This window comes from Solea senegalensis, linkage group LG8 (assembly GCF_019176455.1).
Source record: "Solea senegalensis isolate Sse05_10M linkage group LG8, IFAPA_SoseM_1, whole genome shotgun sequence".
In the NCBI taxonomy this organism is placed as follows: Eukaryota; Metazoa; Chordata; class Actinopteri; order Pleuronectiformes; family Soleidae; genus Solea; species Solea senegalensis.
In genome coordinates this window covers 7,454,219-7,473,818 of record NC_058028.1, presented here as the reverse complement: position 1 = coordinate 7,473,818, position 19,600 = coordinate 7,454,219, and the positions used below count along the sequence as shown (strand labels likewise).

Here is a 19,600-nt window from a genome sequence, read left to right as displayed (position 1 = left end):
GTTTAAGTTAAATATATCACAGAGAGAGAGTCACCAGCTAACCAGGTAAAAATTGAATTGGGTACAACATATAACCACAATCATACAGACCATCATTTATCCATTTAGTTTCCATTTGTTTTAGAATATGAATCCTGTCCACGCAGGTTTATTTGATCATTGGAAATTGCATAACTTCAGAAATGTCCATACCTTAAGGACTTCAAAAAGTATGAATGATGTGCTGATACTAACCAAACTGAGGTGTAATAGAAAAACTAAACTGTCCTTGTCACTGTCTCTTTTTCTCTTATAGAAAGCGAAGAGTTCGGGCCCCTATTTGTTCAAGAGCCGGACGATGCTATTTTTCCACTGGATTCTAACGACAAGAAAGTGATGATGCACTGTGAAGCGCGGGGAAATCCAACACCTAAGTACAGGTGTGTGACACATTTTCTTTCTCCTACGTTTGTTCTTACGTCCGCGGCTCATCTCACCAAAATGTAAACATCTCTGAATGTTTCCTTTTTCAGTTGGTACATCAATGGGACAGAAGTGGACTCGGAGGCGGATTACCGCTACACTTTAATTGATGGAAACTTGATTATCAGCAATGCGAGTGAGACCACGGACTACGGCAAGTACCAGTGTAAAGCAGAGAACAGCGTCGGGACCATCTTGAGTCGAGATGCTCACGTACAGTTTGCATGTGAGTAACGCTTTCACTTGATTCCACCCTCTTTTTGAAGGTCTGACAGTAAATTTAGCATTTTAGCTACATGTGTCTGTTTTGGTAAGATTTACCAAATCTGTACCGCTGGAGCACCCATGGTAATTTGCTGTGGGAATAATACACAACTCCTAATATGGACATCCTGGGGATTTGTGTTTATAGGTCACATATTCAGGCTTTAAAAAAAATGCAGTTTTTTTTTCGTCTTATGTGTTGCTGAGTCAAAGTTATGATACATTTTATATCGCATTTTTAGTAGTGATGTAAAGCAGCAATAATTCTGCAGAAGTCACACAATGAGACCGCCTTTCTTTTCTTTTTGTTCATAAAAGGAGCCAAGTGAACTTTGAACTGTTACACATTACCAAATTTCACAAATTAAATCCGATTTTAATCATTTTGAGTAGTTTTTGTTCAGGTGGGTTCGTATAGTTGGTGAAAATGAGAAAGTATTTTGCATCAGATTGCCAAGGTTGTGCTGAAAAAAAAAGGATGTAAGAAACTCTATATTGCACAAAAGCACAAAAAGCAGCCAAACTACTCTATGTTCTAAGATTAAAACCTCATAGACTGTGGGAATCTGACCCAAGCCCATCAAGACTGGACAACACCAAAAGATTTGGACACAATTTTGGAAGATATATTCATGTTTGGGTCTTTTTCAGTCACAATGGCTTTTATCTAGCTACACCGTATTCATGTCGTTTACATGACTACACTTGAATGCAACACTTGTGCCATCAGTGATTCAGGAAAAGCTATCAAGAGTAGGCTTCATTTTGGAAAAAAAGGTACAACCATCACATTCTGCCCCCTAATATCAGCCATCTGGTCCAAGCCACACCCCCACAATCTGACTCCACAGCTCCAAGCGAGGTGACAAACTGCAAAGATGGCTCTGTGACATGCTGAATACTACATAACTTAATATTTATGCTATATATTTGCAGGAAAAACAACACTGAAAATCATCATTGATGCTCACTCGGGTTTATCTACTATCCCAAACTTTTTTTTGTACAAAGCCGTTTAATTGTAAATTCTTTTGGGGGCAAGTCAAGTAAAAAAAAAACACAACTTTTTTGGGAAAAGCAACAGTTGCGATGGACGTTATAAGCTCAAAATTACATATCAATATGCCATATTAATTCCTTTTTTTATATGTTGCCTCGTGTGAGCCTTTCCATCTTTTACTTCCTCTGTCTTTTATCCATTATGCTGCACAGCACTTTGGTCCACTGTGTTTGTTTTACAGTGCTTTACAAATAAAGCTGGATTGGATCATTTCAAAATATAAGTGGTTGTTTTAATATGCAACAATTAAAAAAAACACATTTATGATGCAAAATGAATCTATTAATTTAAAAATAAACACAAAAACCAGAATTGGTGTCAGGTTGAGATCAACTTTAGTATGTTTTTTTTCTCCAAATGTTTGTCCAAAATCAACCTGTTTGGTTTGTCTACTTTAGGTTTTTGTTGCTGAGCTTAGTTCTAACTGGATCTTTCTGATACCCTTGGGTCAACTTGGTTTGTGTCCTCAAATACTACATGTTAATGGTAAATTAATGTGAGCGGACATTATTTTTCCCAGAATGCTCCCTTGGCCCGACCATGAAAACCTCATCAGAGGCTAAGACAGCACAGATGGTGAATCACACTTTGTGTTTTCCAGTGACGGCTTTAACCTTATTGACATATCTACATGGAGCCCACTCCTCTCAGTTGCTGAGCTGCTTGCTATAATGTGTGTCCTCGTGTGTTGTTATGATTTAAGGACTTGTTACAGGAGTAGAGTGCTGCAAGGTTTTGTCCTCAAATGTGATCATCACTCTGGTTGAAAAGAAATAGGTTGGGTTTTTCTTCCCTTTGTCTTTTAAGGTATTGCTGGAAATGAGCTCTGTGACAATACTTTGGTGTTTTGTTCAGCAAGTTATTCGTCACAAGTCGTGTTTTATGATTTATTTAAGCATAAAAACGAATGCCAAGTGTTCAGGCGAAGCTGTAAAGGGGAACTAATTAGCAAATTGGTTTTTGAGTTTGGGATTACGGCATTTATTGTCCCTGAAAACCCTCTGTAATCTCATTTAGCTATTTGCAGAAACGGTCTCTTTGTGAGACACATAAAAGCTTTAAAAGCAGGAGTGGGTTCTGCAGTAATGTATTTTAAATCACAGAATAAAACATGGACAAGTCTTGGACTGTGTTATTCACAGGCCTTATTTCAGGCGCCTCTGCGAGCCAGAAGTGCAAAACATGCGGTTTATGCAGGTTTTCGCACAGCTGCAGCACTACCGTCACTATTTTTCTTTTTTTTTTTTCTTGACTAAGGTTCATAAGCATTTGTGTGACCAAAAAGGTGAAGGAGACACTTTAAATTTACATTCAAAGCAGGCTGAAAAGCACAGATGGTCGAGCACGGACACAACTTTGAGTGACAGACAACATCGTCGTCGTCTGTCCTCTTAACTGTCCCGGTCATTTGCATAGAATCCTCCTCCTCCTCAATTCGCTCAGTGCCATAACAGTATTATTATTATCATTATTTATTGTGTATGCGAGGAAAGTCGTCTCGTTGTGCTTTTTATTTCTGTGGCTATTTTAGTTCCTTTTGCTGTTCTGTTTCCGTCTTAAAACAAAGCTAAAGTAAACCACATGTGTGACATGTACTGCTGTTGAATGCTTACTACATTTAAATTATTTAAACCGGTACAGCAACACAATGAATTATCTCACACACAGAGTGTTTTCTTCCATTTTAAACCCTCTGCCAACATGAAAGTGCGGTGCTTGTAGCAGCACAGGCAGCCTGTGTTCAGCTCAAGGTATTGTGTCTCATAAAATAGCCTATATGCTCATTTACGAAATTACATTATTCTTTTGTTTTGCATTATTGCCGCGCGGTGTGGTACACAGCCATTTAACCTGAGCTTGGCTCGCATCCACCGCCCTAAAATGTCACCGTCTAATTAAACATGCGTGAGCGTTTCCGTCGTACCGCTGAGTCAGCGGCAAATCCTACATCTCACCAACTGTTGCCGTGGCAAGATTTAAATGTACTCGTCAGAGAAATCCAAGTGGGAGGAATGAATGGATGTTAGTAACCGCAGTCACATCACGGCGCAAATGTGTACTTATGGATGCATTTCAGATACTATTAATAGAAATTAAAATATAGAGACACAATAAAATTCACTGTGTTTTAACAAAATCCTACAAAAAAAATGAAGAACTTCCATAAATGCTTCCATTTTATGAAATTATGGTGTGTTTTTTTTAAAGATAAATAATTCATTGTTTTCCATCTTTAAAACATAGGCCTAATAAAATCAAACTGGAGTTTAAATAGAAGGAGATCATGAAAGTTTTCTTTTTAACTTAACGCGATCTGAATTTTTTGTCTCGTCCACAGCCGAAAAGAAACACTCTTCTTCTTCTTTTTTTTTCCTACAGTGGTAATCACATATTCAGAGTTATATGGAATAAAATATTCGGAAAGTTCTTCCCCGGCACTTTTGCAGAAGTTCCCACATATTATTTGAAGCACTTTTGCAGTTTGCTTTTATCTTCTGTCCAGTTCATCCAGAACCATCTCCGTGCTGCTCTTTCATCATTCTACACTGTAGTTCCTCTCTGTGAAAGTTTGTGGGTTGTTATCTTGCGGACAGATGAACGTCTGGTCATCTCGGTCTAGTCTTTCATTGCCTGTTTGTCATCATTCCCTTTGCAACATTACAGTGTTAGTCACTGCAATCCAGTATAATCCAGTACTGAGGGTATGGTGGAGTGCACCTGTAGGAGTTGTTCTCATTAACTTTAATGACTTACTTTAATACCACTGCTCTATGGAAGCTGAAATACAACCAACTCCCCAGTCCCTGAAAAATTGCCTCTTTTTTTTCTATGCATTCATTAACATGTTGTGTTTTTTGTTTAGTTTTAGTTTTTCTTTGTTCTCTTTTGATGTTTTTGCATATTCTTCAGAGGACTCGCACTGCTTTAAACAAAACACCAGTAGTGTTCGTGGGAGCAAACAGTTGTGGATCACACACTACAGACAAGATGCAGTCATAATCATTTCCCGCATTATTGTCATTTTAAATGTGGTGATATTTATTGGCGCCGTGCAGCGTGGAGGGATGATATACGATGCGAAGGATCGGAATGGTCAACGGCGATAATAAGCAAGGTGCCTTTTCCAGGTTGTTTCCTAAATATCCTTAAGTTGACAGATGCTGCTGCCTCCTGCACTTTACCGCGCTGCATCAAAAAAACCCAAAAAAAAAACAACCTTCATCAGAAAATCATTTCCGCTAATGACCGCACTTCTTCTCTCTTAAATGTGATCCATGGCCATTTGGAATATGAAGTGACACCTCTGTGTGACTTGTTTCTTGGTGCCTATGCGCACACTCGTGACAGTTTCATACTCGGTCTGCAGTTCTCATGAAATGTGACCCTTCGCAGGGTTTTTCCACAGAAACAAAGAGCGGTGCCCTGCAGCACACATTTGGATGCAGAACCCTCTCCCTCTTTCACTTTCAGCCTAACAAATGGTGGTTATTCATCACTCAGCATGGAGCTCCACTTTTTCTTGTCTCTTCGCGTTGGCACATACAGCTGTATCGGCAGTGCGCGTGTCATCGATATGCGCGAAAACGTGCCGCGCAGCACATCCATCCACCGCTTCAACTAGTTCACTGACGCACATGGGGAATTATTTTTTTCCTAAAGTAAGGTTGGAAGGAAGAATAAGTGCATTGATGCCAAAGACACAACAGAGAACTTTTGTGTCCACTTTTAGGTCCTGTTTTGTCACTGTCATTGTAAGTTTGCAACGGTAGTAAAATGCTGGTGAGGACACAGGTACTTTTCCTCACAACAGATGTTGTGCGGGTGTCATAATGAACGCCCTGCGTCATAATAACCATGTTAACACCGTTCCTTTGTGTCACACAGCATGTCGTCACTTTTCTGGGAAATCCCCAATCCGAGAATAACACAGTAAAAATATGTCTTACACGGGATTATAATGGATGTTTGTTTTTTTATCGCGAGTACATTGTGCAATCAGTTTTAATATCATAATGATAAGTTAAATCCAAAGAGCTCTCTATTTTGGCTTTTTTAAAATCGCATCATCCTGAATATTTTCATACATTCTCAATTGATTTATTTGTGGAGAGGTTTTTACATTTTGTTGATGCATAATATTTCCTCTGACAAAAACTTGTTTGTTTCTGTTTGGGTCCTTAGCTTTAGCTTACGGACAAAGATAAGTAGAGAGGAGCTCATTTTCATTTTGTTTACACCAGGCTGCGCTAAATTAACATGGGCCTATCTGACCCGGATGACTTTTGCTGGGTCAGGCGGAATGCTGAAATTACATGTCGGTGCAGCACTTCAACGTATACCCTCTGCTCCATATAGGGTTGTTATGTCAAGCTGGTGTATTGAACACAGCTCTGTTTTAAGCAGGGAGTCAGGGGAGATGCTGAGTGGACCAGCCAGAGTGCATAAGGAAAGGTTCAGTCGAGGCTGTCTATATTCTCTCCACTGGTCGTGTACTCTGCTCCAAAGATGTTTCAGTACGTATGTCTCTCTCTCTCTCTCTCCCTCTCTTTCTCTCTCTCCCTCTCTTTCTCGCTTTCTCTCTTTGTTTTGAAATTCTAAGCAGCTGAACTCACACTTGCGTTGTTTTTCAGGCGTGACTTTGAAGGCAGCAGGCAGAAAGGAGGCCTCTGATCTTTCTCCCTAAAGATTTCTTCTCACTGTGCAGGCGAGAGTCTGGCTGAGGCTCAGGTATCGAGCCACTGTGAGTTTGTACCCGAGTAATGAAATTAGTCAGATGCTCTGACTTGTGCACACCTTGAACTGTTGCGCAAATCTGAAATGATCAGCATACGCATCGATTGAATCGCACTGATCTCGAAACGACTCCCTTTGCATTGATAAACCAGCTTCTGAGGCTTGCTGCAAATTTCATCACCGCATTTTTTTTTTTTTTTGTTGGTCGAAAAAAAAACATTTGTACAGACATGCCGTATGCTGACTTGTAATTTTTTTCAGGATGCTTTAATGATCACGCAGTTTACGTTGTGAAAAAGTCATCGGCATGGAATAAATTACGTAACTGTGGTTGAAAAGTGAAATGATCCATCGGTAAGAGTCCGTCGTTTGAGACTCATCTCCCGGTTTCATAACACTTGAATGCCTCTAACATTTATGTCTTGTATTTGAGTGACTGAAACACTTGGCCTTAGTTTATGGGATCATGGCTGTGGTGCTTCTACATTGCTCTTTTCACTTTACAACCTGACAGTGCTATGGATATATATATATTTGGTGCTCTGATTTTTATTTTTTCAGTTATGGTGTCTTTTTTTACGGCCCTGTTTATTTATTCCAAACAACCAGTGTTGCTTCTGCCCAAAGCATGAAAATAAGCAAGTTTACCATAGTGGGTCTCTTAAACTATATGTACTGCACTGCACGGTGAATAATTGCCACACTATAGCAGTTAAGTATCTGGAATAGGCAAATAGAAACCTTAAAGATGCCAATTACATACAGTGAAAAAGGTCTTTTTTGCCTTAATCTTTAACACTGTCTGTCACTTTTTCCAAAAATCAAATTCAAAATATTATAAAATGATGAAATGATGATGATGATGATTCACATAAATTTGTTGCGTTGCCCACCTGTGACACCTCCTATGTGCCCACATTTGTTCATTACTTTGCCATCTTTGCTTCTCAGATGCTTTTTGCACTGTGATTGTCTTTCATTCTCACAGCAAAACAACATAATAACATCATTTTTTTGCTGATGGGCCAAGAGGGGCATTCAAAATACATGTAAGGTCCCTGCTGGACCACATTGTATTTGCTTCAGACGGTCTGATTCTGCTTCTAGGCTGTTTATGGGCCGTCTGTGTGCTTGTTAAAGCTACAATATATGACATTGATCAGCAATAAGTCAAGATCTGCGTTGGATGGGGTAAAAAAAAAAAATAGGTAGAAGGAAGCTACATCGACAAAAAGAGACAAGGTGGTGACAGCTGCCGGCGAATCAATATTGTGACTCTCTGAGAGCTAGTCATACATACTTAATGGACCACGATAATGGCATCAAGTCGCTGCGGGATAGCAGACACCAAAAAGAGGGTATTTATGCTCATCTGCATAGTTTCTTTTTTCCAGAAATGAATCCTGCCTTTAGCTTAACTATTGAATGTGAAGTGGTCAGCGCATACTGCACAGTCGAGGTAAAAAAAAGCAGAAAAAAAAGTCGGACAATGTGTCCACGCGTCCTCCCACTGCACCAAAATGAAGCCAACATCTTGCACTTACTGGTGCTGCCATCTGCCATCAGCACTGGTGACAAGATTCAGATCCAGAGTCTGCACCCTCAAGATTACGTATCAAGGTCCTGCAGATTCTCCCGCTGCAGCCATCATAAGTCCGTCTCGGCTGTCAATCACTCGCTGGCTTTCTGCTTCATTTTTCTTGCATCAAATAAGACATTAAGTCGTATCTTATCAGAAATGGCAACATTGCAACATGCGTCGATGATAAAAAAAAAAGAAAGTATTTCCTGTTTTCCTTCAGCCCATGTCACATACACTGTAAGATGGGGTTTATGACCTATTCTGTGACCAGCCACCATGTTTTGACTACACTTTATATACAGTTTTTGGGTGGGCATTGCAATTTGACCCGTGGTATATACTGTGGATTGAATTCTTGCAAATCCAGGCTGCATAACAACTCACTCAGATGAGTTAGTCTTCCCTGAATTGCAGTATAATTGATTTGGGGGGCTATTTTTATTTTGGCTTTTAGAAAACTTTTTTTTCTTTTCGTCTTTTAATTCATTACGTGAATCAGAAAAAAAAAAAAGAAGACATGCAACAGCACTGTGACCTGAAAATTGAAGGGAAATTGAGCGTGCTACATGATAAGATGAAGGTTGTGACCCATGCTCATTATTCTCCATGCAAGAATATTGAAAGACATTCAGGTTTCCGGATTCACTCAGAGGCATAATTATCCAGCACTTCCAAGTTAACAGTGAACGCCGTCTTTCATCGTGTTTGAATGAAAGTGGTGGAGACACGGAGACTCGCTCCGGGTCAGCAGCACGTCGCTTGATTTACATTTTGGCATTGTTTCGAACAGAAAGTAACCGGGCGGCGGCAGCTCTGGGACTTTAGATGAAGCCTGCTTTGTTCTACTTCCACTGACAAACAACCAGGTATAAACAGGGACGTTTAGGGTGCGTTCACACCAGCCTAGCTGGTCTGTGGAAGAGGAAGAGCCGTAAGTCTTCTGGGTCTGTTCATCAGTCATCAGTGGTTCTCTAAGCTCCTCACTGGGGAATGGTGAGAGGCTGTAGCCGCTCCACCACGCCCACCCACCAGCCATGTGCCGGCCTTTGGGGCACAACTCATCACCAGTGCAGCAGGGCAGATGAACGTTAACCTGCTGATGAACCATGGTGTGGAAATTGCAAGGGATGGGATTATACCAGCCTACGTAGCCCACCAATAGCTAAGCAGTATTTCTGATCACATGACTTTTGTGGACCAACACAGCTGACTATAAGGTGTGAACCCAACCTTACATTAATACCGATAATACGGCGGTTTCGTATAGGAGACCATTTAATTCCAAGTGACTCGATTTCAGTCCCGTGGCTAGAAAATTGATTGTTTCGTGTAACTGCAGTAACTGTCGAGCATCAAGAATGAATGTAGATGAATCATCATGTGTGGAAAAATGAGGTAAACAACTCTAAAACATCTTTATTGATTCTTAAATGTGGGTATTTAATATTTTTCTCTGCAATTTATGACAGTAAAATTGTTGTTTTTAAGGTTTGGAGTGTTGTAAAGTCTTAATATTCATTTCTGTCCTGTTGTTGGGCAAATGTTCGGTGGATCAGATATGCAGCAGACGTTGCCAGTTCACTAGCTTTCCGAGTTATGGCAGCCATTGTTTTTTTTTTCCATCTCAAGAATTGCTTGTTGAACTCTGGATGTTACGCTGTTGCTGTTTTGTTTCCACTTCCTTTCTTTTCTTTTTTTTTTTATCTGCTGATGTGTTTTTTTTCTGTTCTTTTTTTTTTACGTATACTTAGTCCCTGTTTATATATTATGCACTCAATGTATACGATTTGTACATACAGAATATACTGTATATGAATAATAAGGCGAAGGGAGGGGGAAACAAAGATAAGCTGAACTACAAGGATGAGAGAATGTTAACATCGCCAATTGTGCGTGACACAACTTCAAAATTCCTGTGTGTTGATGCATTAGTGATTTATGCTCACATCCCTGAATCCTGTGAAAAAGTTGAAGGCTGCAGGGGAGACTGAACGATTCTGCATAACTGTGATATTGACTGTGTTGCTGAGAGGTATTGTGTTTCATTGTGTGCCGTTTCAGATCTTGGTGCTTTCAGTGGGAAGACCCGAGGCGGGGTCTCGGTGCGTGAAGGCCAAGGTGTGGTTCTCATGTGTACCCCTCCTAATCATTCACCAGGTGAGAAATTATGCATGACCTTAAATCACTGCAAAGAGAAGAAGAATAATGAGAAAGAGTTTTATTTTTTCCCCCACTGCTATGGCGCTGATCAATAAAATCATCACTACTCATTTTGATAACTGCGACAGCTGCGTTGTTGTTGTTGTTGTCCCAAGGTGAAATATTTTATTCCATTCTTCTTCTTTTTTTTTTGAAGTGATTATTCTAAAAGGGTTTAAGCAACAACAAACACAGATTCGTACAAATCAAATTTCCCGGCTCATTAGAAATGGAAAGAAATGTTACATCCCCAATTCTTTTTGTACAGGCAGAGTGTGGACACCACTCTTTAATAGCGTGTACTTGAGCGTCCCTCTCTGCCGCTGTCCGCTAATGTGAGATGTGATGTGACTCATCCAGGCTTTTCTGTTTGCATCAGCTCTGTTGTACTACAACACTGCACCCCTGGTGATGTTTGCTAAGTGCTCTTTTGCACCCATGCCTGTTAGTTTGCACGGAAACAAACCAGAAGGATTTAATAATGCTTGGTGACTGACGTTGTCGTCCAGCCTTTGTCGTACATTTTGCTATCAATCACATCAGGTGTTGTTGTTTTCACACCGTTGCACTTACATTACAAAGACTTACAAGACTCTGGTGAATAATGAAACGTGTAATACAATAAAATGTGTGATTGACATCAAGTTAGAATCTAAAACGTGAGGTGATGTCATGGAGTGAGATCAGCTTAATTGAACCAATCATTTCCTGTCACAAAATGGTCAAAATGGCCATTTCAGAATGCAAATTTATTTTAAAAGTGAATTTTTTTTTTTTTTTACATAAAAATTGTTTTGCAAGCAGTGCTAACATTAAATTAAAAACAAAATATTGCAACAGCAAAAAACAATCAAAGAAAAACTCCACGGCCACAAACAATCTTTCAAAGACCCATCATAGTTGAATTACCTGTGACAAGGAAGAAGGATGTTTATGTCAAAAAAGAAAGGAAGAATTTGGATGAAAATGTCTGTGCATGTAGGTAATGCTTCAAGGAAGAAATGATTAGATTTTGGTGATGGTACAGATCCAGGATTTGTAAGATAATGCCAGCTCCACACTGCAGGTTAATTGGCCTGATTTTGGTCCCGTTCTGGCTCTTCCGACAATCGTGGGTGCCTTCCAATTATAGTTCGATTTGAACTGATTATTATTCTGTAATGTGAGGGGTTAACAAACACAATTTGCGTCATCTGACGCATCACAATCTTCCCGGTTTCCAATCATAAGTATAATACATGTTTGATATTTACAACTGAACAGCGAACCCTGTAATAATTATGAACCGACGTGCAACGAGGATGAGTGTGAAGAGAAACAGGACAAACTTGTGCACTATAGCAACAGTATGATTCAATGTCTCCCGCATGACGTATCGAAACCGACGGAGACAGTGCACCTCAGTGTCTGTTGACATTCTGAAGTCACGTTAAATAGCGCGAGTTTCTGTGAGATCCCAAAGTTAGATTTGAAAATCCTCTTGTGTTTGTGCCTGCTGCTGTTTGATAATACTAAAATAAACTAAAACAGTTTTGCACTCCTCTTTGCATTTTTGCTCTGATGCGTCACCGTAGCCTCGTGCTGACTCATCTCAAGTTTGTTCAGACAGCCAGAACTTATAGTTTTAGCTGCAGCTGTGAATGTAGCATACAATAGTTGGCTTGCTTTCTTACTTGGAAACTTACCTTTCACACTCAAGACAGAACCATACACGTGTGGCTACGCCAATGCCATAGATATGCTGTTAAACAATATTTGGGTTCAATTGGTTGTGGGAGAATTTAAAGCCATTAAAGTAGCACTTAAAGTAAATAGGTCCCTTGAGTGGAGATAATTTGAAACCACTGAGATGTGAAAAGTTTATTATTTTCTATTACATGGCTTTGAGCAAACACTTTTTTTTATGTGTTTGGTAAACAGTGTTTTACAGAATCTATACTTTTAATGTCCTTTGAATTAAACCTGTTGGAGCCATGCTTCCTTTCTTCACCGTGTTGTGTTAAGTCATACAGATATGAACATCTTAGGATCAGCAGTTACTCATCATTTAGCGCGAGGAGTGCAATGATGTCATTTCCCCCCTGCAGAACAGATAGATTAGGCAGAATCAAATAGTTGTGAAATATTGCTTGACAATGTTGAATAGATTAATTTGTCCCCGAGTTTGACAGTCCTTTTTTTTTTCTTCTAATATAATGATGGATGCGGCCGCGTACAAGTGTGCACAATAGACAAAGCAAACAGCATGCTGTCAACGTCAGCATCCTGCTCTATGTTCATCATAGTCACATTCCACCAAATCATCCATTTATCTGCCCATTCATTTTATTACCCACTTATTCATCATCAAGGTCATTTTGACAACTTATTCTGGGGAATCTGTGCAATTTTTTTTCCCCATTGTATTTTCTTCTTCTATTCAACGATGTAATCTGCATTGTAAATAGTAGTCAATCCATATGAATTTACTATATGGGAGTCTGCCCACCTACACATCACACATTTCCATTCATGAATAAAATATTTAAGCCTGAACATGGATGCAAAATTGCTTTGATAACTCGCAGTATTCACAAAGATGTAAAGAGTCAAAGGAACGGTGACCTGTGCCCTGTCTTTCTTGCTATGGTTATATGCAAATTATACATACAGTATACAGTATCAAACCTACATAACCGAGCTGAATGGAATCATTTCACCTTGAATTAATTAACAATCACTGGCTATGTTTTTACTTTTACATTGCTGCAAATAACAGACTCATTGCATGCAGATTACACAGAGATGCAGATTCAATTTTTAAACTGAACTGTCTTTGTGATGTCAAGACTGATTGCACAGTACAATGGTGATAGAAAAAAACAACTACACAATCCACTAATGTTGATCCCCTGTAAGCCTTGCTTTCACTGTTATTCCCTCAGCCACGGGATGGACAATTTTATGACCCACGCTCGCTCTACAATCCTTAATATATCTATTCAGCCTTTATTTATCTTTTTACTACAATTATCAGGATGTCTCAGTCTGAGCACTGTCCAGGGTGCTGAAATTGCTCTGTCCTCATCCCAGTCACAGGTGTAAGAAGAATAGAATAGAATTTTATTTAAATATGGACAATACAGTTAACATAGTTCCAATGCAAATATTGCAACTGATGTGCTGTGTATATGGTTTATAGCTATTGCTAATTTGTAAATCTTGTCCCTAGTTTTATATCAGCAGTATAACATATACATGTTAAAACTACACTAAAACACACAACTACAAGCTACACTGCATTACACACAGTAGCAATTGTCAAATGATAAATATGAAAATATACCGAAAACAATTAATGGGTTCCGCTCATTAATGGGTTGTAGTGTGTAAAATAAACAAAATACAGATAAATCAGATAAAATAAGCTGGAAATTTTTTTTTCTTTTTTAATTGTGCAAGAAATACAACTCTCACAAAAGAATTCATCACAAACAAAACTTCTAAAAGGTCTAAACCTTCAACAACAAAAAAACTGCATTTGTGTCTGCACCTCATGTTTGGCAGCACTGCGCAAAAAAAGAAAGAAAGAAAGGAGGAAAAAGAATGGAGTTTACATTTCCAAGATTCAGCCTGCTTTTTATGCTATTCCAGCACATGAGCAGCTGAGCTGAGTGTGCACCTGCTTGAGGCGCTAGTTGCTGGAATAAACAACACCACTTTGGCCAGCGTGGAGATCTCACAGCCCTACAGAGCGGTGATCTCTCCAGAAAGGTTTTTGGCACTGGTAGTCTATCTAAACAAAGGCTTCATTAAATAGATTATGATATGTGTGAGTGAATGTGTGAGGGAGGGAGGGAGGGAACGAGGGAGGGAGTAGGGGTCCTTTCTTTTAAATCCACCTGAACCCGCTCCTCGGGTTGTGGGTCGACCTGCGCACCACTACCAGTGTTTTTTTGTGGGAAAATTACAATTCTATGACTCTAAGGAACGCCTTTATACTGAAACTTGCATATTTTCTGACTTCACTTGTGTTTGTTTTCTGTGTGTCTTAAACCCCCCCACACTAATTTAATAAAACGATTATTCATTACTCATTTATCCATTAGGTCCATGAACATCTGTGTGGTGTTTGTGGTAAATTCAGTTTTTTTTTTAATGCTTTTCTCATCAAGTTGATGTCAGAACGTCTGAAATGACATCAACTAATGAGGATGTCTCCTGTTTGAGCAATCAATGCAGGGGGATGGGGGTGGGGGGGCGGGGTGACTGATACAGACAAGCACATTTAACATTCACGATAAAAGTTGCAGAATGTGCATGTGAGGCAAATCACAACTTGTTAATCAAAAACTATTTGATTAGAATCCAAAGCTAATACGATAACGCAGCTGGCTGGACTCAAATGTGCCGTCAGCTGTTTGACAGGCAGTCAGTGCTGATGCAAACTTCTGGCATAATCAACTTTGAATCAGATGAGTTTCTCCTGATTTGTCGTGAAGTCTTGCTCTCTCATGCATCGAGAATATAAAAGCCATTGTTTGACATTCTTTGCCACAGACCTAGTCAACAGCCACCTATTGATATTCTACAGTGCTTTACAAGGAAGGGGCGATCATTAATAGTCTAAAAAGACATCGCCAAAGAAATGCAGATGTAACTTTGTACTGCACCAAAATCTAAACTGAGACAATTACAAACACAAAGAGCAAGTCAAAGTAGGCACTTATCTCTGTGGTCTCCCCCTGCTTTTACAGAGATTATCTACAGCTGGGTGTTCAATGTGTTCCCCTCCTTTGTTGCCGAGGACAGCCGGCGCTTCATCTCCCAGAACACAGGCAACCTGTACATCTCAAAGGTGCAACCATCTGACGTGGGGAGTTACATCTGTCTGGTGAAGAACACGGTGACAAATGCCAGGGTTCTGAGCCCTCCAACGCCTCTGACACTGAAAACTGACGGTGAGGCTCTCCCATTTATAGAACCTCGAACAAATCATAGGCCTAATAAAAACCACACAGAATGTATGAGAGAATGTTGTTTTTTGATCGATTGCACTGAACTTCTTTAGTATATTTTGTAATCTACAGTGACCTTTTATTGTCTCATAATGCATTTGAATGAAAAATAACAGGTCAAACAATGTGTGGAGGTCCTCCTCTTCTCCTCACATTAGCAGAGGGCGTTATGAATTCCATACACTCTGTAAATAGATAGCTAGCAATGCTTTAACATCAGTGTGGGGAGTCTTCTTCACTCACAATTGGCTCCAGTGAAACTGCCCATCAGGGAAATCATTTTCCGGCATAAAATTAACTGAATCAATGGCCCATGCTGTGGATGGGAATTCACTTTTTATACTAGCCTCTCAGGAGCCATGCACTGGAGCAGTTTGCTGGATTCAGGTGTGGATTTCAGCTACAGGCTTTTTTACTTCTGACTAGACAGAGCAATGCCCATCACTTGCCTGTCGTTGTAGACATTTCACACAGCCACTGAGATTAGTGAAGCTATGAAAAGGCCATTGCGAATTGGAACTATGTTTGCTCCAATGTTGCAACATGAATTTTCCACTTAAGGATTACATTCCTTCCAGCAAGGCTCTTATTCTGTATTTGCATAACATTGTGTGAAACAGTCCTCAGAGATTTATGTAATACTTAGCACATAGCTGTGTTTAATTTGTCTCTGAATACTGTTATGGATATGAATGCAACAGGACTTGTGGTCAGAAATATTTTACTGCTGGCTAAAGAAACAAACATCATTGTTGTTTATTGATTGATGGAAGAGAAATCAATTTAGGAGCATCCATATTGATGATATGTGGCTTTGGTGCACAGGCTGAAGGACAACACTCTAACCTGCAGCACAACCGGGCCCAATCAAATCTCTACAGCTGTAAGCTCATTATGCCAAAGAATGTCTTGGCATCTCTCGCACAATGTTCAGCAGCCGTCTGTATTGTTGTTGGGTCGAAAAATGCCCAAAATTACATTGGCAACCCTCACAAGCAGATACCCAAATGTTCCGGTGCAGTGCGAGCCCCTCAGTCATTGGAGTCTGACCAATCAGACGCCGCAATCTGTCCCTCTGTAAAAGTGGGTGATTATTACACAGCAGATAGTTCAAGCTGGATTTGTGTGTACGTTACCACTGTCAGCTCCAACCCTGAGTCTCTTAATCAAAACAAGCACCTGGTCTCCATTATACCTCGCTGGAAGCCATCGATCGTCTCTTCACAATCTACCTTGAGCTGAAGGGGGCTAAACACTAACCTCTAGGCTAATGCACTGTTATTAAGCACACATACAGTTCATCTCAGAAGTGCCTTTTCTTTCACTTAGAATTTTAACATAGTTGAAACAAGTGCTGGCTTAAGAGAAGGTTCACATCATACACGCCAGTTTACAATGCAGGTGTTGCCCAACATAAACACATTTTTACAAGATAATGCCAGTTCAGGAAGTATACTGCAGAACATGGGAGTTGGTGGTTTATCGAAGCCCCGTTTGGTAAATTTTTCCAAACAAAGGATTTCCAACGTCAGTGACAAATCAGCAGAGGATCAAAGCATCATGTGTCACAATTTGACCTCTGGTATAAAGGGTGAGTGGTTGACAAAAAAAGGAGAGAGCTGTCTATCAGTGAAAATGAAGTGGCAGACATGTTGTAACACTGCTACACAACTGACTAAAGAAAAGGATTTGAATTTGCAGGGTAACAAACATTACACAAATGGGGTGAGTTAGCTTTACAGGAACAGAGCCGAGAGGAAAATGTATGAAATGCATTCAGGGAACCACAAAAACTCCACCAACTTAAAAGCTTGCTGCTGCTGCTATTACTGGCACCACTAATTGTGTAGTAATCAGCTCATGTGTGTTTTAAAAGAAATGGAATATAGTTATTGCAAATATTTGCGCTATAATATCAACGTCATGGACATGTTATCACTATTTCTGTACATGTATTTATACTTCTACTGTTTATGTTATTATAAAATATGCATGAATCGAAGCATCTCAGTGATAATGAACCTTCACGAGATAAGCTAATTGACGGGTTATTTCAACACACAGTAAACAAATGAGTGATATTGATGAATGTTGTAAAACATGCACAGATGCATATATTGTCATGGATGTGACATGAATAGCTAGTTTTGTCTTTGTGTTCACTTACATATACAGGCAGGTGCCAGTGGTTGCAGTTGGCCTGCAGCAGCTGTGGTCCTATTGTGGCCATAAGACATTTTCACTCTCTCAACAATGACAGCAATAACAGTGAAAGATAATGTCGGCAGACACGCCGTCTCCACATGGGCATGTTTTCCATGCTACATGGTAAATTATTATTGACGACCTTAGGCCCCCAGCCATATTGGATGTCGGGATGATTTTCTACCAACTCGCAAAATTTTTTGTCATGTATTCAAAACATCTTATCGTCGGACACCATGAATAGACACATTCTGCAATCAAAAAACATACCGGAATAGAGTTATTACACCGTAGCATTGTTGGTTTCAGTGCTTTCAGATTAATACTTTTTTTTTTTACTCTATTATTTTAATTGAGAACATGCAGAAACTATAAATGAGCTGTTTCCCCTGCCTGCTTATTAAATCGGCTGCCTTATCCCCAGGAAGATTTTTTGTCTTAAAAACATAAATCACGAGAAATGAATAATTAACCAGTACCAAAGATTGTCTGGTATATTACAACATGTTTTGGACTGTTAATCATGTTCTCTATATAAAACAAGGGCTGCACTGCTGATACGGAATAGACGGAGGATCGGTGCCTTTAGGGCAGCTTTGTCACTGAGTGCTCCACGAGGGTGTGACAATCCAATTACCATTAGCCAGCCGAGACACGTCCAGCTGTCCAGGAATTTGCCCTAGATGGAGACGGTGTATGGGGACATTTGATTTGGTTATTTCCCTTTTGGAAAGGCAAAGTCAAATTTTAAATTGAAATGTTTACAAAGTGAATCCTGTCAATATTTTTATAGTTTATTTTTATAAATTTGTTATAGCTTACACCAAGCTATATATATATATATATATACTGTATACATCGTTTGTCTGTAGTTAAATGTCTCTGCGCCAGAAACAGCCTTAGCTGGAGGCATAGTGTTTTTTGTTTGTTCATTCCATTCTTGTGAGTGCGATATCGCAAGAACCTGGTGCAGGAGTCCTGTCAGAAAAGGCACAAACACTCTCTTGGGCTCATTCCCATTGCACCCCCTTTCCCCCGACCACTTAGCTTTAGGGCTTTGGTTTGCAGGTCAAATGTGGCGTAGGGTGGCGTGATACTTGTTGAGGCAGAAGGGTAGAGTGAAGTGTTGAGGGCTAACTTGCCCTTCAAACAGAGATTTTTTTTGTTGTTGTTCCCAGAGCACACTTCAAATGGAGGAGAGCTATGAAATATTTCCTACACTAATGTTATCGTCAAATAGCTCATGTTGGTTAGCATGAGGAGATATGGGATTAGGGTTGAATTTTGTAGATTTTGGTGGTAAAGAACAAGGTCACTGTGACCTTGCAAACTGTTTATGCCTCGAGAGAATCCTACGAATATGGCACACATTTTCACTCACTTCATCAAATGTTTCGATTTTGGTGGTCAAAGAGCGAGGGTCACAAAGGTCAAGCAAAACATGGGTTTTGCTGCCACAAACATTAAATTCCTTTTGCGTCATATATCAGTAAATCTAGTTTCCGACGTTCCAAGGTTCTCCATCATCAGATAACCTATTAGTGGATTGGCTGTAACACTTACACTTACTTACACAATACATGGAAATTGCTCCTGCCCATCACAGTGACATTAGCATAAACACTATACAACATGAAAGGAAACAAAACAAGGTAGATATAGATCTGAAAATACATTTTTCTATGCTATTATTATCTTAAACTGCTATAATATGCGACATTATAAATGAATGTTTTCAGTACACCAAGCCTGTGCATTATGTATTTCAGTTCTGTCAAGTCCAGCCACTCAGACTGAATAGAGTGTTGACTGTGATCTTGCATGAGAATATGAAATATTGAAAATTCTTTACATGCGACGGGGCTGCTCTGAAGCCATAAATGTTGTGAATGAGACTGGAATTGAAAAGTTCTTTGGAACAAAAATATCAAACTCCTGTTTCTTTATGACACAAAAAGTGTCAGGCCCATGTGGGAGGTATAATTATGGTTTCTCAAAAGTCATGCCAGTCATTTGTCTCGCTGATTATGTACATTACAGTGCACCTGGAGGAGTGCGCCACATGGTGTCAGATGTTTTTTTTTTCCCTGTGAACTG

At 39.7% G+C, this 19,600-nt stretch overlaps 1 protein-coding gene across 3 annotated transcripts in view; it reads left to right on the top strand.

The window, feature by feature from the left end:
- The window catches only part of cntn5 (contactin 5), a 101,066-nt gene that overhangs the window by 46,508 nt on the left and 34,958 nt on the right, over positions 1-19,600 (top strand). For all 3 annotated transcript variants that reach the window (XM_044032864.1, XM_044032862.1, XM_044032861.1), the window contains 4 exons: positions 296-419; positions 513-688; positions 10,164-10,259; positions 15,038-15,241. In XM_044032864.1, coding sequence (XP_043888799.1) covers positions 296-419; positions 513-688; positions 10,164-10,259; positions 15,038-15,241 — 600 coding nt within the window. The remainder of the gene's footprint in view (positions 1-295; positions 420-512; positions 689-10,163; positions 10,260-15,037; positions 15,242-19,600) is intronic.